The sequence below is a fragment of the Saccopteryx bilineata genome, chromosome 6, assembly GCF_036850765.1.
Source record: "Saccopteryx bilineata isolate mSacBil1 chromosome 6, mSacBil1_pri_phased_curated, whole genome shotgun sequence".
NCBI classification, from domain to species: domain Eukaryota; kingdom Metazoa; phylum Chordata; class Mammalia; order Chiroptera; family Emballonuridae; genus Saccopteryx; species Saccopteryx bilineata.
In genome coordinates, this window is record NC_089495.1 from 186355602 (window position 1) to 186383309 (window position 27708).

Here is a 27708-nt window from a genome sequence, read left to right on the forward strand (position 1 = left end):
CCATTCCAGGTCTCTCTGCACTCCTTATCCCTCTGCTTCTGTGCTCATCTGTTCCCCCCCGCCGCCCCCACTCCAGGTCTCTCAGTGCCCCCTACAGGTCCCTTCTGCTTCGTGCTCATCTATCCCCCACTCCCGCCAGGTCTCTCGGCGCCCCCTGCAGGTGCTCCTCCACTTCTGTGCTCATCTACACCCCCTCACCCCACTCCCGCCAGGTCTCTCAGCACCCCTGCAGATGCTCCTCCACGTCATATTCACCCATCCCCCACCCCAGGTCTCTCGGCGCCCCCTGCAGGTGCTCCTCCACTTCATGCTCACCCATCCCCCACCCCAGGTCTCTCGGGGTCCCCTACAGGTCCCCTCCGTTTCTGTGTTCATCTATCTACCCCCCCCAGGTCTCTCAGCAACCCCTGCAGGTCCACTCCACTTCCGTGCCCATCTATACCCCCCACCCCACCCCACCCAGGTCTCTCGGTGCCCCTGCAGGTGCTCCTCCACTTCATGCTCACCCATCCCCCCACCCCAGGTCTCTCACCGCCTCCTACAGGTCCCCTCCACCTCTGTGCTCAACTATCCCCCCCACCCGCCAGGTCTCTCGGTGCCCCCTACAGGTCCCCTCCACCTCTGTGCTCATCTATCCCCCCCCTCCCGCCAGGTCTCTCAGCGCCCCCTGCAGGTCCCCTCTGCTTCCCTCTCATCTATCCCTCCCACCCCTCCAGGTCTCTCAGCGCCCCCTGCAGGTCCCCTCCACTTCATGCTCACCCATCCCCCATCCCGGGTCTCTCAGCCCCCCTACAGGTCCCCTCCACCTCTGTGCTCAACTATCCCCCCCACCCGCCAGGTCTCTCGGTGCCCCCTAGAGGTACCCTCCACTTCCGTGCTCATCTATCCCCCCCCTCCCGCCAGGTCTCTCAGCGCCCCCTGCAGGTCCCCTCTGCTTCCCTCTCATCTATCCCTCCCACCCCTCCAGGTCTCTCGGCGCCCCCTGCAGGTCCTCCTCCACTTTGTGCTCACCCATCCCCCATCCCAGGTCTCTCGGCGCCCCTTGCAGGTACCCTCCGCTTCCGTGCTCATCTATCCCCCCAGGTTTCTCAGTTCTGCAAGGTCTCCTCTAATTCTCTTCATCAATCTCCATGTAGGTCTCAGATCCTTCCCTCCAGCAAAGGTCAGGCCTTGGTCAACCAACTTCAGAGTCGGTCGCCCCCTCCACCCCCTTTCCCCAGCTCCGCCCCTTGCATGCCACTCACCCTTTTCCACGTTGCGCATGCTCCCAGACGCCCTCGAGCCTTGATCTTCTTACCCCTGCAGCCGCCAGTGGGCAGTTCCCTGCAGCACGCAGTCCGAGGCGGAGTCCACCAGGACAGGGTGGGCCGGAGCCGAGGCCACGCCTCCCGGGTGAGGGACACGCCCGGGGGCCAGAATACAGCCCTTTGCAGAGCACATGCTGCTCTGCGTGGGCGGGTGAGGGTGGTGGGAAAGGTGGGCAGAGTGTTGTGAAGGGGCCTTGCCATAGAGGAGTCGAGTCAAGGAGGGGCTCTAAGTGGGGTGGGCAGTTGTTCCAAGCCTGGAGGTGCACGTGCCCAGCCTGAGGCTGGCTCGGCCAAGTGTTTGGAGGCCCAAGACTCTAAGCCCAAAGCCTGTGTGGTTCAAACGATGGTCAGTCTGGAATTGTGCAATGGTAGGAAGCTTGCTCAGGCCCTGCTTTGCTAGTCCTATAACATGCATTTGCTGAAGGCCTGCTCAAGCCCAAATCTTTCAGAATATCTTGAACAAATGCCTGGTGTAGCGTAAATCCTACTAAGGCTCAGCCTAGGTCTAGGGTGAGTCTACTTAGTCCTGACTCCTATGAGGTCTAAAGCCTTCAGAGGCCAGACCTTGTCAGGCCTTGGTCAGCCCAAAGCCTGCTTGTGCCAAACCTCACTGTGTCCAACCCAGACAGCCTGCTTCTTTCTCAAATAGGCCAAGTCAAAATGGCGGGGAACGAGGTGTTTGACCTTTCTGAGCAATTCACCAAAATCAAAGAGCACGAGTTGATGCCAGAAAAAGTCCAGGAGGAAGACAAGGCAGGTGGCGTGCGAAGAGTAAAGGAGCCCCCAGCCCCTGGGGAGGTGGAGTCTGAGTGCACCCAGGGGCCTTTCCTGACCAGTTTCCCCAAGGGCGAGCGGGAGCTGGTGCCGGCCACCACGGATGACAGCGGGAGCTACATCCTGACCCTGCAGGCGGTGCACCCCCCCTTTGAAGACATGGAGCTGCAGGAGGGTGGCTGGCTGATGTCACAGTACCAAGAAGGGGTACCGATGATGGTACAGCAGGCCAGTAGCGGGGTGCAGTCGCTGCTGTGGGTTAGAGAAGGGTCCCAGCAAAGCCTGCACCAGTGCGTGGCCGCTAGCATCCAGGAGGAGGTGTACTCGCTGCAGGAAATGGGGACGATGCAGTTTCACGTCCTGCAGGAGAGTGTGGCCGGGGCCACTGAAGACAGTAAAGGTGCGGAGAGCCAGCCAGAAAGTTCTGGATTGATTAAGGTACGGCTGGTTTTAGCGAAAACAGACGCCTTCCATAGAATTTAAAAGCAATCTATTTTTTAGGTTGCCCTTTGTGCAGTATTATGTATGGACAGGCAGTTTAAAATTAAATGCAGTAAAATAATTCCCAGGACAGTCCTGGGGACCATGTATTCTTTTTTTAAGAGTTTTAAAAGTTTCACTAATTAGAATGCAATCAGGTGAATTTTTTTTAATAGTGTTGTTTTACCACCAAAAGCCCTTAACCCTTTGAGTAGTACAAACGTTCATGTACGTCCTCGTGCCTTCTGACCATCCAGAGTACAATCATACGAAAGTTTTTATTTTTAAAATGTGTAAGGCCCCCCCTCCTTCCTCTCTGTCTCTCTCTTCCCCTCCCGCAGCCAGGGATCCATTGGAACAAAGATGGCCCCGGCGCTGGGGATGGCTCCTTGGCCTCTGCCCCAGGCGCTAGAGTGGCGCTGGTCGAGGCAGAGCGACGCCCCGGAGGGGCAGAGCATCGCCCCCTAGTGGGCAGAGCATCACCCCCTGGTGGGCAGAGCGTCGCCCCCTGGTGGGCGTGCCGGGTGGATCCCGGTCGGGCGCATGCGGGAGTCTGTCTGAGTGTCTCTCCCCGTTTCCAGCTTCAGGAAAAAAAAAAAATACAAAAAAAAAAATGTGTAAGGCAACATTTAAAAAGGCAAATGTATGTTCTTCTTGTTTCCATAAATAGGATATCAAACATGATTTTAAGTTAATAAAACTGGAACTGGAACTAATTTCATTTTTTGAAGAAAAAAAAAACTAACTCCCCGGGGGTCCACGAACATGAAAAACACTCACTACTCAAAGGGTTAATTACACTTAAGCATTTTGGTTGTAATGCACAATCTTCTGTACTTCTTTGATTGTTTTTTTCATTTCATATTTCTCAGTTCCATCAAGGCAGTGAGTTTAATCAGATTGTTATTTACAGGATCGTATTTGCTTGAATGCTTGTTTTTATTTATTAGCTTGAGAAAGGTCAGGAAGAAAGCCAGGTGCCGGCTGAAGGAGAAGTCCAAAATACTCAAGGACAGCTCTTTGTTGTGCAAGCAAGGCTGGGAGATGAGGGAATAAGTGAAATTGTTCTGACAATTTCAAACTTAAACGTGGAAGGAACAGAAGACCAACCTGCGCCTGTTCAGCCACACGTTGACAGAACCAACTCTCCGAAAACTCCACAAGAGACCAAGGGTAGGCGGGTTCATTCTGTGCGAGAGACCTTCTATAGAACGGGCTGCTGTTTTTCTTTAGGGGAAGGAGGTGGTCATTGAAGTTTGAAGGGGTTGACTGAGAATGTCAGGAAAAGGGAGAGACTTCAAACTAATGTTCTGTATTGTGCATTATATACAAGCATTTTGCATTTTGCACGCAGATGTTTTTATTTATTTATTTATTCCTTCATTCATTTAGAAAAGGAGAGGCAGAGACAGACTCCCTCATGCACCTTAACTGGGATTCACCTGGCAAGCCCACTAGGGGGCGATGCTCTACCCATCTGGAGCCCTTGATCTGTTGCAACCAGAGATATTTTTTAGCACCTGAGGCGGAGGCCATGGAGCCATCCTCATTCCCCGGGGCCAACTCGCTCTAATCGAGCCTTGGCTGCAGGAGGGAAGGAGAAGAGAGAGAGAAGAGAGAGGGGGAGGGGTGGAGAAGCAGATGGGTGCTGACCAGGAATGAAATCCAGGACATCCACTGAGCCAACCATCAGGGGCTTTGCACAGAGATGTTTTAAAAGCATAGAAAAATGCTCCTGCAGCCCTGGCCGGTTGGCTCAGTGGTCGGCCTGGCATGCAGGAGTCCAGGGTTCCATTCCCAGCCAGGGCACACAGGAGAAGTGCCCATCTGCTTCCCCACCCCTCCCCCTCTCCTTCCTCTCTGTCTCTCTTTCCCTCCCGCAGCCAAGGCTCCATCGGAGCAAAGTTGGCCCGGGCACTGGGGATGGCTCCATGGCCTTGCCTCAGGCGCTAGAATGGCTCTGGTCGCAACAGAGTGACGCCCCGGATGGGCAGAGCATCGCCCCCTCTGGTTGCAACAGAGCAATGCCCCGGATGGGCAGAGCATCACCCCCTGGTGGGGATGCCCGGTGGATCCCAGTCGGGCACATATGGGAGTCTGTCTGACTGCCTCCCTGTTTCCAACTTCAGAAAAATACAAAAAAAAAAAAGAAAGAAAGAAAGAAAAATGCTCCTGCAAAATGCTGAGCACGGACATAGAATGTTGGATCTGATCTGCCCCCTCGTTTGCATTCCATTGGCGGGGTGGGGGGGACGGGACAGCAGAGGCGCCTCCTAAAGGAGAGAAAGTTCAGGAGAGGCCAGGAAAGGACTCGGAAACCACTGAGAGAGGAAGATCACCAGTCCTGGCAGTAGAAAGTAGCGTGAGTGTGACTTTGTAAGGAGGCTGGCCTTGCTCAAAGAGGGAGATGGGGCCTGATTAGGAAGCATTCTGAAATTATATTAAAACTGAAATTGAGTCTTGGCAGCCCATGGGATAAATTTAACCCTCAAAATTATTTGTTTGGCTTTTTTTTAAAAAAAATAGTTTCTTTTGAAATGAAGAGTTGACCCTCCAGATCTCAATTTCTAGCTCATTTTTAAAAAGTCATGGCCCTGGCTGGTTGGCTCAGTGGTAGAGCGTCGGCGTGGCGTGCAGAGGTCCCGGGTTCGATTCCCGGCCAGGGCACACAGGGGAAGCGCCCATCTGCCTCTCCACCCCTCCCCCTCTCCTTCCTCTCTGTCTCTCTCTTCCCCTCCCGCAGCCAAGGCTCCATTGGAGCAGGGATGGCCCGGGCGCTAGGAATGGCTCCTTGGCCTCTGCCCCAGGCGCTAGAGTGGCTCTGGTCGTGACAGAGCGACGCCCCGGAGGGGCAGAGCAATGCCCCCTGGTGGGCAGAGCGTCGCCCCTGGTGGGCGTGCCGGGTGGATCCCGGTCGGGCGCATGCGGGAGTCTGTCTGACTGTCTCTCCCCGTTTCTAGCTTCAGAAAAATACAAAAAAAAATAATAATAATAAGCCCTGGCCGGTTAGCTCAGCGGTAGAGCGTCGGCCTGGCGTGCAGGGTACCCGGGTTCGATTCCCGGCCAGGGCACATAGGAGAGGCGCCCATTTGCTTCTCCACACCTTCCCTCCTTCTTCTCTGTCTCTCTCTTCCCCTCCCGCAGCCAAGGCTCCATTAGAGCAAAGATGGCCCGGGCGCTGGGGATGGCTCCTCGGCCTCTGCCCCAGGCGCTAGAGTGGCTCTGGTCGCGGCAGAGCGACGCCCCGGAGGGGCAGAGCATCGCCCCCTGGTGGGCAGAGCGTTGCCCCTGGTGGGCGTGCCGGGTGGATCCCCGTCGGGCGCAAGCGGCAGTCTGTCTGACTGTCTCTCCCCGTTTCCAGCTTCGGAAAAATACAAAAAAAAATAATAATAATAATAATAATAATAAAAATAAAAAATAAAAAGTCATATTTGTCAACACTTGGCTCTGTTTCCTCCCTCCTGCAACAGACGGCCTGGGGCTGGGAAGTGACTCAGTTTAGGAAGTCACTGCCACCACTGTTCATGGTCAAAGTCATTCATTCAGGGTTATTGCCTCTGACTGCAGTCGGTGGTTGAATTTGCATCCTTTGCTATATAGTAGTTTGTCATACATGTAAAATGAGAGATTGTAGCCCCAAGTTCCCAATTCTAAGCTCGTGTTCAGTTTTTTTAATATAGTCACACATTTGTCCAGCCATTACCACTAACTTCAGCATATTTTCATCACTCCCAAAATGGAGTTGGAAAGTCTAAAGCTTCTTACCAATATATGAACTCTGTGTCTCCTTGCCGCAGGAGGAAAAGAAACCTTCCGCTGCAATCTGTGCCAGTTCACCTCGTCCAGAATTTCCAGTCTTAAGCGCCACATGAAAATTCACACCAATGAGAAGCCTCACATATGCCACCTCTGCTTGAAAGCTTTCCGGACGGTCACGCTTCTGCGGAATCACGTCAATACCCACACAGGTAAACCCACACAGGTAAACCCACCAAGGTGGGTGTTGCCCTCCAACAAGGCACATTTAGGCTTTAAGAATGCGAATGCAGCTATTTTTGTGTTAAAATAACGTATTGTTTTAGACATCAGTTCTGCCTTGTTTTCTTCAGTTTCGGTTAAAAACCAGTGAATGTTACAAAGATTTTTCTCACCTCTCTCTGGGGCATTTATGGTTTAAAGAGCCTCTTCTTCATTTGGTAAAGCGTTTTGAGTGTAATTTAGAAGTGATAAATTACAAGGAACCGCTGTGGTTAAATCTTATTGAAAAAAGATAAACTGTGTGGTTTTACAGGAACCAGGCCCCACAAGTGTGGCGATTGTGACATGGCGTTTGTCACCAGTGGAGAACTTGTCCGACACAGACGTTATAGACACACTCACGAGAAGCCGTTTAAATGTTCCATGTGCAAGTACGCTAGCGTGGAAGTAAGTTCACTTGCATGTGGAGAGCTTTGTGGCATCTTAGTAAGAAGTTGTAAAAGTTCTGTTACATTACACTAACCACGGAATCCCTGACAAAACAGGTTTTATTAAAGGTATTACTCACGCAACATCGACGCAGGAAAGAACACTCGTTTCATTTTCTAAATTGAAAATAGAACATTGGATTTCTCCTTTGCTTTGATTACCAGTTAGTGAAAGCAACACATAAACGTGTACTAATTACAGCTAAAACCACGTGGGGTACTTGGGAAGTCATTCTCAAGTTACGTTTGGAGTTCTCCCTAGTGTTTTAGGTAGTAATGCTCGGTTCCACAGGTTCAAAAATGCATCAGCTCCAACATGGAGCTCGGATCCAGTCTGAAGTTTGGCTGAGATTTTTGCACTCATATCAGCAGCTCTGGGGTCAGATACAAAGCAACTTGCTTAAAGATTTAGGCATATCATTTACCAGGGGTCCCCAAACTTTTTACACAGGGGGCCAGTTTACTGTCCCTCAGACCGTTGGGAGGGCCAGACTATAAAAAAGCTATGAACAAATCCCTATGCACACTGCACATATTTTATTTTAAAGTAAAAAAACAAAACAGGAACAAATACAATATTTAAAATAAAGAACAAGTAAATTTAAATCAACAAACTGACCAGTATTTCAATGGGAACTATGCTCCTCTCACTGACCACCAATGAAAGAGGTGCCCCTTCCGGAAGTGCGGCCGCAGTTTGGGGACCCCTGCTATTTACCCTGTTACGGTAGAGAAACCAGGTTTTTCGAACTTCAGTTATGTGTCCTGGTCACGTCAACGGGATCATTTTATTTATATCTTCTAGCAGGTTCAGCGACTCTCTGAATGAAGCTGCAGGACATTACAATCACGTTCACTGTCGGTTTTCTACAATTAATTTTTAAGGATGCCACCGTCTGCCGGGGCACTTGCCAGGGCCTGAGTTAGAGCTCGGCTGGGGCGGGGTGACACACTCAGGGAGTAAGTAAAAGGGCATGGCTGACAGTGAGATAAAGGGATGAGGCAACCCCATTTCATAAACAAGGAAATTGTACAGACAGCATCAAAATTTGGTTCCAAGCATTTTTTTTTTCTGCTGTTACTATTTTTAAAAGCTCTTTCTCATCGAAGTTAAAAGTTGTGACGGCAGTTTGAAAACCCAAAATGAAAGTTTCAAGGAATAAAGCCATCTGAGACTCCCACGCCTGGAAGTGGACTTTTGGTTGGTGTCCTGATGGTTCTGAGTGCAAACATCCAACAATTCACTGAGACGAGACCTCCCTCTGAGGTCAGCAGTCTGCACCCAGCCCATGGGCTGGCCGGCCTAGGCATACATGACTCTGTTTTTTTGCAGTGTCCAGTCTAGCCATGCTGGTCTGCTTTAAGGGAGGTAGCCCAAACCCCCGCACCCTCACACTGTGTCTTTACGCAGATGCCAGCAGAAATGCATCACACTGGGGTGCACAAACACCAGTCTGTGGAAGCTTTGAGCACCCCTCCTCCCCTCGCCCTCCCTTGCAAAGCCGTCCAGAGATGATTGGCCCGCACACACAGTCACCTTCGATCATTGACAGCACTCATCAAATCTTTCACACTGTAATTTTAAAAATTCTTTTTGTTTCACTTGCCGATATACTTTTCATCTGAAAAATCTAAATTTTTCTGTTTGGAGCTAAGTCTTCTTTTGTTTTTGAATGTTCTTCGGGTATATGGGTGGTTGTCGCTTATTGGGGAATCAGACCTTCCTGAGATCACAGGCAGGGTCGCTCAGGCTCTGTGACATCTGTCACCCCTGCTCTCTGGGAAGACAAGGCCTGCAGAAAGGGAACACAGGTGAAGAAGAATGGTTCTGGAAGGGGACAAAACAGGCAAAAAATGATCAAATGCGAGGTAATACGTTGTTTGCCTTTTAACTAGTCACCTGCGATATATAATTTATCAAATTAGAATGCATGTTCTTCTACTTAAAAGCTACTTATTATAAAGAAACTACAAGTCCCTGGGACTTATCCTTGATAGCCGCTTAGGTCCCACAGAGCCTGGGTCTGAGACGCCTCAGACGCATGTCTGCTCATCCAAGAGCTAATGTTTCAAGATTCTCGTTTTATTGACGCACAGAAAAGCATTCTGGACTCTGCCCTTCTGCAGTGTGGTCTGAATTTTGCAGCCCTGAGTGTTAAGTGTCCTTAGAAAAGAAGAGAAAATCCCTCATGGCATTGAGCGGTGAGATAGCAGTCTTCCCTGTGTAACATAAAGTTGAATCTGAGAGTCTCTGGAAACTACTGCTGATTATTCCCAAAGGATCTTAAACACACATCAAGTGGGAGGGGGAAAAAATCATTTGCGACAAAATAAAAAGTAATGACTTGTCCATGTTTCTCAGAGTGCCCTGAAATTAAAACATCAGTATCTCTCTATAATGCTTTTTATTGGACCTAAAATTTTCAGGTTTCTCTCGCAACAAATACCTTCTGTTTGTTTATTAGGCGAGTAAGTTGAAGCGCCACGTCCGGTCACACACAGGGGAGCGTCCCTACCAGTGCCATCTGTGCAGCTACGCCAGCAAGGACACCCACAAGCTGAAACGGCACATGAGGACACACTCAGGTAAAAGTGTCTCACACTGAAGGCCACATCCGTCAAGCGAGCTTGTGAAAATGACTCTTCGGTGGCAGGGTTCAAGTTCAAGTGTCTCTGGGCTTGTCTGGCGGGGGAAATTCTGCTCTGCACCTTTGCGTTCATGTAGCGTCCAGGGAGCCCCCATAAGTGCTGTGCTGTCCCCCCGTTGTGCCGAGGAAGACACCATCAGATATTGGCTTCCGTGGGTTGTTCAGGATTTAAAAGTCGACTCCTGAACGCACCCTTCCGTTCAAGGAGAACGTAAAATAAAGTGCTGCTTTCATTGTGCACTTACTTTATGTTCTGTTGTATAAAGAACGGGTCTAGGTGTACTTTTCACTCTTTAGACCAAGGATGAGAACTCTGGGGGATTTTGTACTGATTGGGGGTCAACCTAGGAGAAAGAGGTGGAAGGAGCCCAGGGAACAAAAGCTATGCATTCAGCTCCGAGGTCCTTTGGTGAGGATCAGGGCTTAGAGGGTGAACCCCACGTGCAGAGGGGCACCTTTGTCATCATCTCACAGGCGAGAAGCCCTACGAATGCCGCTTCTGCCACACACGCTTCACCCAGAGCGGCACCATGAAAGTACACATTATGCAGAAGCACAGCGAGAACGTCCCCAAGTTCCAGTGCCCGTATTGTACAGCGGTCATTGCCAGAAAGAGCGACCTGCGTGAGTGTTTGGGTTAATGAACTTCGTCTGTGGGGAAACCTGTGGAGCCCTGGGCCTGATTCCAGGGAGGCAGCTGGGCTTCAGGAACTCATCTGGGAAGTTTTCTCTTTTTTTTTCTTCAGAGGTCCTATTCTGCCATCTGTTGGCTAGTTTGCCTAAGTGCAGCTTCATAGCATTTTGGTTGTCACAGTGAGGAGGAAAGGGTACTAGCGGCATCTAGTGGCCAGAGGCCAGAGATGCTGCTAAACATCCTGTGATGGACAGGATGGCCCACCCAAGAAGGCATCAGCCAGTACCACAGGCTAACAGTGCTGAGAGTGAGAACCCTGCTTTTAGAGGGCAGGGACCAGTCAGCTTCACAGAAAATAACGCCCTTCCCTTCTGTGATGTTCTGTCAATGGTTTTAGGTGTCCATTTGCGCAACCTGCATTCTTACAATGCCACCGCGATGGGGTGCCGCTACTGTCCTGCTGTCTTCCACGAGCGCTACGGCCTCATTCAGCACGAGAAAACTCACAGGAATGAGAAAAGGTTCAAGTGCCCACACTGCAGCTACGCCTGCAAGGAGGTACTGAGTCTCGGTCAATGTGGGGAAGCGGTGGGAGGCCCCGGACCCGGGAAGAACAGAGGGCTGGAGGGGGGTTTTCTGTCACTTTGAAAGTAATTTTTAAAGTCATACTTAAAAAAAATAAATAAAAGGTATTAAGAATAATCAGCCCTGGCCAGTTGGCTCAGCGGTAGAGCGTCGGCCTAGCGTGCGGAGGACCAGAGTTCGATTCCTGGCCAGGGCACACAGGAGAAGCGCCCATTTGCTTCTCCACCCCTCCACCGCGCTTTCCTCTCTGTCTCTCTCTTCCCCTCCCGCAGCCAAGGCTCCACTGGAGCAAAGATGGCCCGGGCGCTGGGGATGGCTCTGTGGCCTCTGCCTCAGGCTCTAGAGTGGCTCTGGTCGCAACATGGCGACGCCCAGGATGGGCAGAGCATCGCCCCCTGGTGGGCAGAGCATCACCCCTGGTGGGCGTGCTGGGTGGATCCCGGTCGGGCGCATGCGGGAGTCTGTCTGACTGTCTCTCCCTGTTTCCAGCTTCAGAAAAATGAAAAAAAAAAAAAAAGAATAATCAGAAGGCAGCCAAGAAATGAAAGCATCATTTCTTAAAGTATGGTTCACAGACCCCCTAGAGCAGTGGTCCCCAACCCCCAGGCTGCGGACCGGTACCGGTCCGTGGGCCATTTGGTACAGGTCTGCAGAGAAAGAATAAATAACTTACATTATTTCCGTTTTATTTATATTTAAGTCTGAACGATGTTTTATTTTTAAAAAATGACCAGATTCCCTCTGTTACATCTGTCTAAGACTCACTCTTGATGCTTGTCTCGGTCACATGATACATTTATCCATCCCACCCTAAAGGCCAGTCCATGAAAATATTTTCTGACATTAAACCAGTCGGTGGCCCAAAAAAGGTTGAGACCACTGCCCTAGAGGTCCTTGAAACCAATCTGGCCCATAAGATCAAAGTTAATGAATGAATTAATGCCAACACATTATTTGCCCTTGGCTGTTGGCTTTGGCCCTGAGTGTGCAAAAGCCATGGAGATGCCTTAATACGAAGCAGTGACAAGTCACCACTGTTCTCGTCCCCGTTGTGCCCTGGTCACAAAAATAAAGGGCCGTTTTGCTTAATAATGTCATTGGGGAAGCAGTGAGCATTCTTAACTTTATGTTGTCTTAACCCTGAAAACTCATCGTCTCCATGTTCTGTGTGCTGAGCTGAGAAGTTAGTAGGAGGCACCTCTGTCTTCCGAAGCAGAAAGTGTCTGCAGGCCCCGCCTGCCAGCTGCTGGAATTACCCGCTCAACTAGCCACATTTTCACGAACTCACTATTTTTACTTGAAATGACAAGTGACAAACTCGGCTTATACCGTTGTTGGATATTTGGCAATACCCAGGCCAATGACGTGAGAATGTCATTTCAGAGTGGACATGTGGCCAAGGACATAAAGTTAGCTTTTAAGAGGAAATTAGAATTAGAATTTTGGAAACCCGATATCCAAAGATGAGAGTGACTTTAAGAAAGAGATTTTTTTTATCTGATATAATGAATCGCCTCAGCATTCAGACACTCAGCTGACATGTTCCGAATGACCAGTCCATTATTTTACAAAATCAGGCATGGGTCCATTCAAAAGTGTAAGAGCAACAGACTGTAATGTAGCAGAGTATAAAAAGTTTGTTGGTAGGGTTTTAGATTCCACGTTTTCGCCAGTTTTTAAGAAATTATTGCTTACTAAGTTTTGGTGCAATATCAGCAAAGAATGTCTGCCAATTACTTGAAAAGGCTATTAAATTTCTCCCTTTTGCAACTGCGTATCTGTGAGCATAGATTTCTTTCATCTGTCTCAACCACAATTGTCCTGATTTCCCAAAGTATTTACTCATATCAGTGAGTTGATGAGAATCAGTTTAATAAGGCTTAAAAATAAAAATACTAGATGGCCATTTAAATTTGAATTTCAGATGAACAACAAATACTTTTGTATATAAGCATGTCCCAAATAATGCAGTCTGTATTTCAACGGGCAACCTTATCTGTTAGACCAGATATTAATTTTTTGTTTGTTTTGAGAATGAGATATGTGTTTATAGAAGTATATTAAGATGTAGTTGGTTTATCATCATTGTTTAAAGAATCGATAAATAGGCCCTGGCCAATTGGCTCAGTGGTAGAGCTTCAGCCCAGCATGTGGATGTCCCAGGTTCAATTCCTGGTCAGGGTACACAGGAGAAGCACCCATCTGCTTCTTCACCCCTCTTCCTCTCCCTTCTCTCTTTCTCTCTCTCTCTTCCTCTTCCACAGCCATGGCTTGGTTAGAGTAAGTTGGCCCTGGCCGCTGAGGATGGCTCCATAGCCTCGCCTCAGGTGCTAAAATAGCTCGGTTGTCAAGCAACAGCCTAGATGGGCAGAGCATTGCCTGGCAGGGGGCTTGCCAGGTGAATCCTTCAGGGCACATGCAGGAGTCTGTCTCTCTGCCTCCCTGCTTCTCACTTAGTAATAATAATAATAATCACTAAGTATTTTTCATATTTTAATTTCTTAGTTTTGATTTCTAATAGTCGGTATTAATAGATATCGCCTTATAAACAAAAGCCCCTTACAGTGTTAATAATTTTTTAAAATGAAAGGGGTCGTAGGTTCAAAACATGAGAACTAACAGCTGCCTTGAAGCACTGTGCCACTCGGACCTTTTGCCCATTACCAAAGGTGCAAGTCAGTGCTTGCTTTGTGTCAGAGTGAGGGCTATAAACGGTAAATGCTTTGCATAAAGAAAAGAGAGTGTATCTAGTAGACTTTGAGCATTGCAATATTCTGAGCTCAGGCTCAAATTTGTTTACATGAACTAGGAGAAGTTCCTGGAAGATGAATGAGACTTGGAGAGGGGGAGGGGTCTCGAGAGAGGGGAAAGCCCCAGGTGTTCAGGGAGCAGAGAGCAGACAGGTGACCCTGAGTCTGGGACATTGTTGGGCTCTCTAAGTGCTTTGGTCCCTAAGACCTGGGCTCCCAGGTTGGACCTTGACTCCCAGCAGGGGGCCCTGCAGTGCTCTCCCGGAGGGAGGGATGGAGGGAGGGATGAGAGGCAAGGTGAACGGCAAGAGGCTGTTCAGGAGAGAGACAGGCACACAGACTGTCAGGTTATTAACAGTAATGCGGAAGTGCTCGTGTGTTTCACCTGAATAATGACAGCTTTTCAAATAAAACAAATAAAATGTGTATTTTTGTTTGACCATATATATATATATTGTCCTGATTCCCCAAAGTATTTACTCATATAAATCTTGATTAATAACAATCATTTTCACTAGGATGCTTTTAAGTCGATATTAAGATATTTTTTATAACTCTATCAGGAAGTAGAAGGGGAAATGTGTGCTTCATGGACTTCCAACCTCAAGTGTCCGCTGCTTTGAAACGCTAACGTTGGATTTTTGAGTTTGCAGTTTCTGTCTGCCCTGCATGAACGCAGGTCATAGCAGATAGTTAGAGACGGGCTGCATATACACGAGCTCTTTTGGAGGGAAAATGATAATCATCCCCCCACCCCCACCCCAGGAGTGTTCTCATACACCCCCTGTGGGCCTGTCCGACCAGCTGGGGACTAACTGGGAGCCCCTTGTAACCTGATGGCAGGGACCGGGTATGACTTTGTTTCGTAGACGGCCAGCCTGTGCTCCCACCGTTAACACTGCTGTGTTGAGAATGTCTTTGCTGTGATTTTTCTTAATAGTGTGTTCCTCTCTGGGGAGGAAAAAGAAAGGTATATGATAAATAAGGTCTGATCCAAGGGGAGAAAGAACCTGTAAAGCTAGGCTGTTTGTTTTCTCTTACCCTCCCAGGAACGCCATATGACCGTTCACATCCGAACCCACACTGGAGAGAAGCCGTTTACCTGCCTCACCTGCAACCAGCGTTTCCGACAGAAGCAACTTCTAAACGTTCACTTCAAGAAATACCACGACACAAATTTCATCCCGACTGTTTACAAATGTCCCAAGTGTGGCAAAGGCTTTTCGCGCTGGGTGAGCTTACTGAAGTCATAGTATAAATCTCCTTGGAATGACCCCCTCTTGCTCACAGGCACAGGGGTCACACTCGGGGAGTTGATACTTGCCAGGACGTAGGTAACATCTGTCGTGCCTTAGGAAAGTGGTTATCAGTCACAAAACTCTTGCAAATCTCCTAAAAGTATAGTACCCCTCTTCTGTGAAAAAGGACAGTGCTGCAAACAAAATCTTGCAAATGGTTTTAGGGAGTTCTCAGACTCCCAGAAATGGATGAAGAATCCCTGATTTTAGTGTAACATTTAAAAATTGTTCCTGTGAATTAGATTTAGGCTACTTCACAGGGAGAATGCAATTTTCTTTTTTTTTTTTTTCTTTTTTTTTTCATTTTTCTGAAGCTAGAAACAGGGAGAGACAGTCAGACAGACTCCCGCATGCGCCCGACCGGGATCCACCCGGCACGCCCACCAGGGGCGATGCTCTGCCCACCAGGGGGCGATGCTCTGCCCCTCCGGGGCGTCGCTCTGCAGCGACCAGAGCCACTCTAGCGCCTGGGGAAGAGGCCAAGGAGCCATCCCCAGCGCCCGGGCCATCTTTGCTCCAGTGGAGCCTTGGCTGTGGGAGGGGAAGAGAGAGACAGAGAGGGAAAGCGCGCGGCGGAGGGGTGGAGAAGCAAATGGGCGCTTCTCCTATGTGCCCTGGCCGGGAATCGAACCCGGGTCCTCCGCACGCTAGGCCGACGCTCTACCGCTGAGCCAACCGGCCAGGGCCGATAATGCAATTTTCAAACTGTTTCATAGATGTCTTTAGTATAGGGCTGCTGGTACTGTGCTAAGAAAACCATTGACCATTCCACGGCATTCTTTTTAGGTGTGTATTCATTTTCTGTGGCTGCATCACGAATTACCTCAAAACTCAGCAGCTTAAAACAATAGATATTTATGATTTCATGGGTTCTGTGGGTTCGCACGTGGCTAGGTAGGTCTGGCTCCGGGTCCCTCCTGGCGCCGCATCAGAATGTTGGTGGGGCTGCACCATCTGGAGGCTGGCACGCGGCTGGAGGAGCCACTTCCAAGATGGCGCACTCAGTGGAGGTGGCCTGAGGCCTCAGCTTCTCAGCACATGGACTTCTCCTTTGGGCCGCTGGAGTGTGCAGGGAGGAAGCCACAGTGTCTATGGTCAACCTGGTCTTAAAAGTGATAACGTCTGACCAGGCGGTGGCGCTGTGGATAGAGCCCTGATGGTGAACCTTTTTATAAAAACCGCCCACTTTTGCAGTGCTGGCCAACCTGGTCCCTCCCGTCCACTAGTGGGCGTTCCAGCTTTCATGGTGGGCCAATCATGGTGCCATTTGGTTGCTCCGCTACCACCCACTGTGAAAGCTGGAACACCCACTAGTGGGCGGGAGGGACCAGGTTGACTACCACTGATCTAGGTCATTAGACAAGGGATGCTCCGGTTTAACTGGATCAAAGTTGTGAATGATCTGAAGTGGCTGTTTTTATGGGGGGAAACTATTCTTTTCTCTTAAAAGGTGGGGTAGTTGTGTTTTTCCGAAGGGGTGTAGTAGCACAAAAGAATAACCTTGAAGTGTTAATGCTATTAGTTCAAAAGGTCAAAAGTAGTGGTCAGCTGTGGAAACGTAGTGCTCATATGAAGTTCAAGTTGTACGAAGCTGCCGTTGCGCGTGAGAAAGCGGCCTCCCTGAGTCCCTCAGAGCATAAGATCAGAAGTTTTGCAGTTTTCCCTTTCATTCAAGAAGGCGTCTGTGGATTTAAGTCTGGAATATATAAAGAACTCTTACAGCTCAGTAACAACAACAACAAGAACAAAATACCCAATTAAAAACAAGAAAATAGACCTTTCCTCAAAGAAGATACACCAATGACCAGTAAGCTCATGAGAGATGCTTGGCATCATTAGTTACTAGAGAAATGCCAGTCGGAATCACCGTGAAGACAGCCCTAGAAACCAGCCAGTGTGGTAGCTATAATGAGAGAAGAGAGATAATGAAAAACGCGGGGGAGTGGGAGCTCTTGGACGTTGGGGGGCAGGGTTGGGCATGGTGAAGCCACCTTAGGGAACAGTCCGGCATTTTCTCAAAAAGTTAAACACGAAGTTATCGTATGACCCAACAATTATTTTTTTAAGTGCCAGAGCCTTAATAAACATCTATGGGCAAAGAAACTTAAAATAAAACAAAAAACATATCTGCTGCATTAACATTATGTCCATTACATTTCTCTTACGTCCACTTGCCTAATTGTTGGGCTGCAGCCTCGGAACATTGGCACCCAGTTGGCAGATACCTAGAGCTTCTTTTTTCTTTTTTTACCCCCTCCTCCCTTTTTTTTTTTTAAAAAAAATATTTTTTTATTTTTTTAATTACAGTTACATTCATTATTGTTTTGTATTAGTTTCAGGTATACAGCCTAATGGTCAGACAACCCTGTATTGTATAAGGTGTCCCCCCAGGATTTCCAGTACCTAACTGGTACTATGGATACTTATTACAATATTATGGACTATCTTTCCTATACTACATGTACTTCACATCCCCATGGACCCAGCAATTCTTACGCCCAAAATAATTGAAAACGTGTGATCATGCAAAAACTTGTACACAAATATTCATAGCAGCCTTATTAATGGTACCCAAAAAGTGAGCAGGCCAATAGAACAGAATAAAGAGCCCAGAAATAGACTCCCATAAAAATAGCCACCTGATCTTTGACAGTGGAGCAGATAGTCTAGTCATCACCTGATTTGGGAATAACTGGATCTCTACAGATGAAAAACAATAAATCTAGACACAGACCTTACACCCTTAAAAAAAAAAAAAAACCTCAAAATAGACCATAGACCTAAACATAAAACACAAAACTATAAAATTCCTAGAGGATAACAGAAAAAAATCTAGATGATCTTGGGCATCATGATACCTTTTTAGATAACGAACACCAAAGGCATGAGGGATGAAATAATTGAATAATTGATATGCTGGGCTTCATTAACATTAGAAACTTCTGCTCCGCGAGAGACAGTGGCATGCCAGAGAATGAGAAGACTATATGCAAAAGTCACATCTGATAAAGGACCGTCATCCAAAATATGCAATGAACTCTCAAAACTCAACAATGAGAAAACACAACCCACTTTAAAAACTAGGCCAAAGATTTTAACAGACCCCTCACCAAAGAAGACACACAGGTGGGAAAAGGTGCATGAAAAGATGCTTCCATCCTAGGTCACCAGGGACGTGAAAATCAAAGCAGTGCGATCCCACTTCACGCCTGTCAGAACGGCCCGCACCCAGAACACTGACCACGCTGAGGGCTGGTAAGGATGTGGGGCAACAGGCACCCGCTGCTGGTGGGAATACAAAGTGGTGTGGACACTTGAGTTTCTTACAGAACTAAGCCTATTCTTACCATACAATCCAGCAGCCACACCCCTTAGTATTTACCCAAAGGAGTTGGAAGCTCGTGTCCACTGGAAAACACACGTGGATATTTATAGCAGTCTTATTTATAATTGCCCAGACTTGAAAACAATCAAGACATCCTTCACTAGGTGAATGGATACGTGAACTGTGGTCCATCCAGACAACAGAATATTACTCAGCACCAACAAGAAATAAGCTGTCAAGCCATGAAGAGACACGGAAGACCCTCTAATGCACATTGCTAAGTGACAGAAGCCTATCTGAAAGGCTACATATTATATGACTCCAACCATATGACTGACATTCTAGAAAAAGCAAAATTATCGAGGTAGTGAAAGATCAGTGGTTGTCAGGGGTTTGGGGGAGGGAGGGATGAATGGGGAAAGCACAGAAGACTTTTAGGGCAGTGACAGTACTCTGTAAGGTACTGTGATGATGGATACTTGTCATTATACGTCTGTCCGGATCCAGAAGGTTCAACACCAAGAGTGAACATTAATGTAAACTGTAGACTTTGAGTGACAATGTAGGTTTGTCAGTTATAACAAATGTACTGTCAGATGAAGGATGTTGCTAGTGGGGGAGGGTATGCAGATGGGCCAGGGGTAAAAATTTTGCTATAAACCTAAAACTGCTCTAAAAAAATAAAGTCTTTAGCCTGACCAGACGGTGGCGCAATGGGTAGAGTCAGACTGGGACACAGAGGACCCAGGTTTGAAACCCCAAGGTCGCCAGCTTGAGCGCGGGCTCATCTGGTTTGAGCAAGGCTCACCAGTTTGAGCCCAAGGTCACTGGCTTGAGCAAGGAGTCACTCGAGACCCCCGGTCAAGGCACATATGAGAAAGCAATCAGCTGAGGTCGCCGGTTCGAAACCCTGGGCTTGCCTGGTCAAGGCACATATGGGAGTTGATGCTTCCAGCTCCTCCCCCCCCTTCTCTCTCTCTGTCTCTCCTCTCTCTCTCTAAAATGAATAAATAAATAAATAAAAGCAATCAATGAATAACTAAGGAACCGCAACGAAGAACTGATGCTTCTCATCTCTCTCTCTGTCTGTCCCTATCTGTCCCTCTCTCTGTCTCTCTCCCTGTCTCTGTCATAAAAAAAAGTCTTTAAAAATAAATAAGCAAATAGGTAAAAAGCATATCTGAGTACTTGAATCCAATTTAACTTTTTTAAAAGTAAAGTTTTACAAACTTCTGTTCTCTAACACACAATAGTCAGTGTCTCACTGTACAGAGATGTCACAGGCCAGGACCCCTTCCTCCCGATAAGGACCTTGCTCTGGATTCCGAATGTTGGTCCTGAGAAGCATTTCTCTGGCACAGGTGTTTGTCTTGTTACTTTGCCTAAATACCCTAGATATGTATACTATAGGTTTACTCCACCTACCTGGTCTGATTTGTCTGTTCATTCAAAACTGACATCAGACATTCTTAACCATGAACTTGATGTAGTTCTAAGGTGAGTGTGGGTGTGTAAATATATTTGCTCTTTTGTGGGGGAAGGAACCATTGCTCTGAAATCCTCAAAGGAACCCTTGACCCCACGAGGTTTCTTTTGTCCATAATCATCACGTAAACCAGGGGTTGGCAGACTCAGTCTGTAAAGAGCCAGACAGTAAATATCTTCAGCTTCTCAAACCAGACGGACTATTTCTGCCCCGACTGCTTGCCTCTGAGGTTATAGCACAAATGCAGCCATAGACAGACAGTTGGTAAATGAAGGAACGTGGCTTGTTCCACAACACTTGCTACACTTGCTTTACAAAAGCCATTGGCAGGCCAGACTTGACCCTCGGCCACAGGGTGCCAGCCCCCAGGCATAAGCGTCAGATGGAGTTCCAATAACATTCCCTTTGACTTATATGCGAATCCTCCCTGCTTCCACCCATAAGCCTGCACAGCCCCGTACTGAAGTCAGGAAGATTAGGTGAGATGTTTCCTGTAATCAGCAAATTTAATGACATGTGTCCAGTCTCTTACATTAGCATACAGACTTCTCACGTAGTGAAAATGTTCTGGCTTATTTCATATTTTCCTAAGTGTTTCTATATAACACTAGATTGCTGATCGGCTTGACAGGGGAAATCCAGGACTTCCCATTGTAATTCTGAATGTCTCGTGCAATTTTCATACCTCCAGAGAAGATCAGGAGAGAAGTCGGCAGGGCAGTAATGTCTCTGTGGTACTTGACCAATTTTTGTAAAATCGACCAATTTTATGAATTCTGGTTTAATATCAAGCCTCATTTGGGACAGTAGAAGCATTCTGGAAGAGTAAATGTTATCTTCTCATTCACTTCTATTATAAAGAACTATCTAAAACACGCTTGCTTTCTGCTAGACCTAAACAGGTCAGAAAGGGTCGCCTTTGAAAAGTCACCTTTCTTGTACAAGATTATGAGAGGTACCTGTTACTCCTGTTTTCCACAGAGCAGGTCTTTGACCGTGTGCTTTTAAATGACCTTCCTTCGGTGACGCTGACACTCACTGTGCGTTCTGTGTCGTTTTCCCGACAGACTAACATGCGGAAACACTCTGAGAAGTGTGAGGTGGGACAGGAGAAGTCAGCCACCTCAGGAAAGGGACCAAAAATGAAAACGAGGGAATCGGCCATCCCGGAGGACGCGGTGAAGGGAGAAGGTACCTCCTTTTAAATGGATGGGGTCTGCAGGGGACTGTAGTTTTCCGCGTGTAGATTTCCCTGGGTGCTGAGCGCTCTGCGCAGGGAGCGCCCCCAGGTACGCTGAGGGCCAGACCCTGCGGGGCGCCTGGTCCCAGGACTGGCTTTACAGGGGCTTCCCGCCATTTGGGGCAGGTCCTGAACTTCGTTTGGCCCCGTGTGGTTGTGGGTAAAGCGGGTCTGGTTACTTCCCCACCCCTCGGACCGGACCACAGTGAGGTTGGAGCAGGAAAGTGACCAGTGAGGTTGGAGCAGGAAAGTGCGGGAGCCTTGAGGCTGGGGGGCGGAGGCTTCCTGCCTCTTCCCGGTTCCGCTGGCCCCCAGGCCGTCCTCGGCTTGGCTTGTGGCCACATCACCCCAGTCTTGGCCTACGTCATCTACACATGGCCTCGCCTCGGCGTCAGGGTCTTGACTGTTTCTGTCTCTTATAAAAGGCACTTGTCTTTGGGTTTAGGGTCTGTCTTGAAAATTCAGATGCGCTCACCTCGAGATCCTTAATTCTGTCTTCAGACCTTTATTTCAAATAAGGTCACACTCAGAGGTTTGGAGCATTAGGATGTGGGCACACATCTTTTTCAGGGGCGACAGTTCAACCCACTACAGGTACAGCTGTTCATTAGAGACGACAAACCAGGGTTGAAATCCAACTCCAGCCCCAAGACCAGGCTGCCTGGACCCTGAAGTGGGACAGATCTGAAAACATGCATAGAAATGTGTGACTTCCTGGCTAATTAGGCACCAGAAGGCCCCCTCTTGACGCTTAAACGTAGTGGGCTTTGTTTTTCAGCCCCACTGCAGAGGGTGATCCAGCCCTAAGTGTCTGTAGCTCTGAGATTGACAAATATGGACAGAAAGCCGAGTTAAGATCAGAGTACTGTCATCCATGGAGAGTTTTCTAAAATGCTGGCCGCTGGATTAAAAATCAAGCGACTGTTTCCAAAATATATTTGCTCTGATTTCTTGGCTTCATTTTTAAAATTGCCAACCCTGTTCCTTCCCTCTCCCTGCCGCCCCCCCCCCCTCCCCCCGCAAGAAGCTGCTGCCAAGGAGGACTCCATGGGGAAGGAAGACCAGTACCCAGAAGAGAGGCTTCCTGCCTTCTACGGAGAGATCCCAGCTGTGTGCGGGGACCTGGATGAAGCCATGACCTGTGAAATGTTCCTCGACATGCTGAACCAGTGACGGGGGGTGGGGGGGACACCTCAGATTTCATTCTAACAGCACAGAATTCTTAAAGCCAGTTAGACACGTTTAGCATCTTCTTTGAGACAATTAAGTTCATAACATTGGATGGTCACAGTTTTTCTGAAGCTTGAGGGAGTACCTAGAATTGTTTGCCTATTTTTGACTGGATGTTTCCAATCAAAAGAAAAAACATTGTAGGCATTTTATAAAAGGTCCAGGTCTTGAATTGGGAGATAAAACCTCAAACCCATGAATTCATTCACTAGGTATTAACAAAAGTGTCCCACAATGAATAAGCCATGATTTTCAGATAATACTTATTTCTGTGGTAGTATAGACTATTAAGTGCTTCAGCCCACAGTCAAAGCTGGGAAGTGTTAGATTGGATTGTACATGCCTGTGATATTGTTAATATTATGAACTTTAAACGTAAAATATTAACTTTATATACTTCTTTTATACAAATGAATTTTCCATAACAGTTAAAGCCATTACAATACTTTTAATTACCGTATTCCCCATGTATAAGATGCACCATTTTTTCAAAAAATTCAGGGTCTAAAAACTGGGTGTGTTTTATCCAGTGGTTGTGGCATTTCAAATGCCATAAATGGAACTGAGGACGAGGCAATGTATGAAAACAGTGATTCATTATCAGACACAGATGAGGACAAGCTAATGGATGGGAGTTTTGACAGTGATGAGGAGTTGTATGAATTTTATGAGGAATAAAACTTGAGTTCAATAACTTTTTGTAATACTTTTTTTTTTCAAATTTCCAGCCCCAAAATTAAGGTGCATCTGATTTATACATGGGGAAATACGGTAGTTCTAAATCCAACGCAAACCCCAAAAAAACTGAGTAGAAAATGAAAAACTCTAAATTTGACTAGAAAATAATTCAACCTATTTTATCTTGGTATATGAGCAAAGTTTACATTTAGATTGTTGTATTCTTCCTTAATTGTATCCTTTGGCAGGTAAGGAACCTGGTTACATCCTGTTACTGCCCATCCATTAGTCAGTTTACCACCCTTTTGTTTCACTACAACTTTTTTTCATGTTTTCAAAATAATTGGAAGAGGAAAAACAATTAAAATCTGATGATGAAAATGTATACTTGAAAAGAATATGGACTCTTTTATAAACACCCTATAAACAGTATTTCTCTTTTACCAATTAGACTTACCCTACCTTTGAGCAGCATATAAAATGTCTCTAGTACTTAAAATTAACTGGTACCTATCTTTATAATGAACCATATTTTTCTTCATAGCTCAGCACTTATTTTGGTTATGAATTTTTCTCTTCATATTTTAAAATCCATGAGAGGTCTAAATTCACGTTCTTTTTCTTTCCAGTTTAATTGAGATTAAATTGACAGGTAAAATGGTAAGATATGAAAGTGTACACCAGGATGATCTGATAGACATCTACATTGGGAAAGTATTGCTTCTATCTAGGTTAACGCAATTCAAATTCTTAAAAAGCTCATCTGTTGTTTACAACATACCAAGTCCAGAAGCTCTGTGTAGTGAACACGTGGGAGCAGTTTCCCCAGAGCAAGGGCATTATATTCTTTTCATGCCAGCAAATAACTGAATTCACTTAGTGAGACTTACATTCTGTGGTCTGTTCTCTGCTATCATTATGATTGTTTGAACTTTTGTAATAGTTTCTTATTCTTTGTTGTTTAACGATGTTTTGCATAGCTCAATAAAATCATTTAAAATTCTCTTTGTTATATGTGAATGATGGTTCTTAAAATTGTCTCTTTTTTTTCTGGTGAGGATGTGGAGAAATTGGAACCTTGTACACTGTGAGTGGGAATGTAAAATGGAGCAGCCCCTATGAAAAACAGTAGGCCAGCTCTTTAAAAAAACTAAAAATAGAACTAACCTATGACCCCACAATTTGGGGTATATATCCAAAAGCATTGAAAGCGGGGTTTTGAAGGGATATTTGCACACCCACCTTCAAAGCAGCACTATTCGCAGTAGCCAGAAGGTGGAAGCAACCCCATTGTGCATGGCTGGGTGAATGGATAAATAAACATGGTCTATCCAGACAATGTATTATTATTCTGCCTTAAAGAGGAAGGAAATTCTGACACACACTACAATATAGATGAACCTTGAGGACATTATGTTAAGTGAATTGAGCCAGTCACAAAAAGACAAATGCTATACAATTCCATTTACATGAGAGACCTAGAGAAGTCAAATGCATAGGGACAGAAATAAGAGTGGTGGGGGCCGGCCCTGGCCAGTTGGCTCAGCGGTAGAGCGTCGGCCTGGCATGCGGGGGACCCGGGTTCGATTCCCGGCCAGGGCACATAGGAGAAGCACCCATTTGCTTCTCCACCACCCCCCTCCTTCCTCTCTGTCTCTCTCTTCCCCTCCTGCAGCCAAGGCTCCATTGGAGCAAAGATGGCCCGGGTGCTGGGGATGGCTCCTCGGCCTCTGCCCCAGGCGCTAGAGTGGCTCTGGTCTCAGCAGAGCGACCCCCTGGAGGGGCAGAGCATCTCCCCCTGGTGGGCAGAGCGTGGCCCCTGGTGGGCGTGCCGGGTGGATCCCGGTCGGACGCATGCAGGAGTCTGTCTGACTGTCTCTCCCCGTTTCCAGCTTCAGAAAAATACAAAAAATAAATAAATAAAAATACAAAAAAAAAAAAAAGAGTGGTGGGGGCCAAGGGCTGAGGAAGCAGGGAGCAGGCAGTGATTGGTTGAGGGGTGCAGAGTTGCAGTTTAGGAAGATGAGGAGTTCTGGAGATGGTGGTGATGGTTGCACAACAGTGTGAATATACTTAATACTACCAAACTGTACCCTGAAAACTGTTTACAGTGATGAATTCCATACTCTGTATCTTACTACAACTAAACATTTTTAAATTTTAAAGGAACAGGTACACATGCTTGACACTGGCCCTGACCAGGTAGTTCAGTTGTTTAAAGCACTGTCCAATACACCAAGGGTGTGGGTTCAATTCTCAGCCTGGGCACACACAAGAATCAACCAATGAATGCGTAAATAAGTGGAACAACAAATGATGTTTCTTTCTCTCTCTCTCCTCTCCAAAAAATATCGATAAATTAAAAAGGAAGAAACTGCAATCCTATTTGGTATCTAAACATCAATACTTCCTTATAAACAGTATTTTATAAGTAACTTTTGCAATGTTTTGCATGTATAACACCTGGATGGGATATGACGCAGGATTAAATTCAGATGTTTGGCTTTGATTAGGTTATGTGTCCAGACTCCCACCAACACTGCATAAAAGGAGATATTCATGTGTTCCTAAAGTGCAGTTACCATTATATTTATATTAGTGCATTTGATTTTTGTGACAGAAGCAATGACAACAGTCGCCACAAGAGGGCAGTTTTTTTTTCTTTTATACCCCTCCCCACCCCCAAACTTGGACACAGACCTGCATCTATTAGAGCCTGTGATTAGAACACCAAGTTTTAACAAACTCCCAGCCGTCGGTTTGATCAGTTTGTACTATACAGAAAGATGAATAGAAAGCAGCTTGTCCTCAATAGTAACAGGAGGATTTGTTGCCCTTGACATTGCTAAGTAAAGAAAGGGGCCTTCACAAAACCTGGAGGTGAGGACTTCCGTTGCTCCGAGGTTTAGAATGCTTGGGGCGTGAGCTCCCTTCGGAAAGCTGCAGCCGAAAATAGTTTTGGGACCCAGCAGGAAGTCCTTCTGGAATGTCCACCTCTTGCACAATTTAACATCTCTGTTTCAAGGGAAGGGGTTTAAATTACGTTGTTTGACAACAGTTTTACTATGTAAAGGAAGGATGCTTTTTAAACAAACCTGAGACCAGGCTGCAGCTTCTGTTTTGGAGTCAGACACTGACTGGGTGGCTCCTGCCGGGAGGGTTAGTGCTGATGAACTCAACGGAAGTCGTTTCCACTGTAAACTTTGACAGCCTACCTACTGAAAATGGCAAGCATTTCCAGATGTTTCCAGTATAAGCATGGTACTTTTTTGATAACCATTGCTAATCTTACTGAATGTATGCTTTAGGACTCTCCATCATTAACGGGCAATGTTATTCATACTTATGTTCAATGAAAGCCTTGGGCCATTTGACTTAACTAGTCAACTACATCTACACTTTGCTGACCTTTTTATTGAACTTTATTTTTAACTGAGTGTATCAGATAAAACAGATTTTGAGTGGTACCTAGCTTACGATACTACTTTAGTAGGTTTGGATCATTTCCAAGGCATGGCCAATTATGAACTTCATGTCTTTAAATTATTGTCTTTTATAATACACACAATTTAGGATTTCAAAAGACAGATAGGTGTGTTTTTTTTTCCTCAGCAGTTGCAGACAATATACCATAGGGAATGCTTACCTGGCGCATAGACAAAACAGTAATAAAAAGACCTCGTAATTGAGCCACCCTGACTGGAAGCTGGCCACAGGGGACGTAAGGAGGGCTCATGGTGAAATGTTCCTCTTAGGAGCAAACGAATGAGCTGAAAGGCAAATTGCTGTCATTTCCTGCTCAGGGAGTATGACAGTTTGTTATCAGTCCAAAGATTGCCAATTAAAAGACTCATCCTTGATAATTATTATAATTACATCCCAAGGCCTGAACTATCAGAATCAGTCAAGTAATAACAGAAAATAACATGCCTGACAATGAATTACTTGACTTCAAATCAATCATCATTGGTCATGCTGTCTACAAGTGACACCCAGTTCGCTGGGGGGTGCCTCCTGCTCCAGCGGCAGCCTGGGTCCTACTCAGGGCAGCATCACCTGTACTTGGTGTGCACTTGTCCCTGCACTGTCACCTAGTCACTCCATCTGCCTGGGCCAGCATGATTCCTCCTCCTGAGCATGGTTCTGTAGACGTCCCTTCATGCAACACACCTGACCTCTCTCTGATTCTGTCATCTTGGGGGAAATTCCAGCTCTTGCGAGACCCTCGACAACCGTGGTTCAGAATTCCCTCTGGGCATTAGGGTTACCTAGGGAGTTTGTGGGAAACATTGACTCCTGGGCCCCCCCAGACCTCCGGGATTAGAATCTTGGGGGGTGGCAGTGGAGAGTCAGCATTTTCCAGTTTGGTTGCAAAGCTGGTTCCGGGGCCACTTGTTCCCCAGGCTGCGTTCCCTCCCTGCTTTCACGCATGTTGGGAAAACTAGAGATGCTTCCAGCAGCCAACCCTAAGCTAAGCATTTCATTCTGGAGGGCTCTGCCCAAAAGAGTGACTCAGCTTCTCTCCGGTGGACTGTCCACTGGTCATTGTTCCAGCAGGAATGGGAGAAAGCAGAGCCTCTGGAAGCAACACATGACCCGTGCCATGGAATTTGCCAGGCCTCCTCCATGGCGTGACACCAAGACAGCACACTCAGGTGGACGAGGAGCGAACGCGACAGCTGTTTTACAGTGTCAGAGCACACCTCGTGACAAGGGCAGGGGACAGCGAGAAGATTCAGGATCTGCTGACTGTATGGGAGGTGCTATTCCCGGCTGGCCGTACACGTCACAGAGAGCATGGACCGTT

General features: G+C 47.0%; 1 protein-coding gene across 1 annotated transcript; it reads left to right on the forward strand.

Moving 5' to 3' along the window:
* The first annotated feature begins 1967 nt into the window (after nt 1-1967).
* Nucleotides 1968-20958, forward strand: CTCFL (CCCTC-binding factor like). The gene is made up of 9 exons (XM_066235649.1): nt 1968-2519; nt 3512-3734; nt 6359-6529; nt 6853-6986; nt 9493-9613; nt 10150-10299; nt 10707-10867; nt 14694-14876; nt 20821-20958. Exons 1-9 carry the CDS (start codon nt 1968-1970, stop codon nt 20956-20958), a joined length of 1833 nt encoding a protein of 610 aa, XP_066091746.1.
* The last annotated feature ends 6750 nt before the right edge of the window (nt 20959-27708 follow it).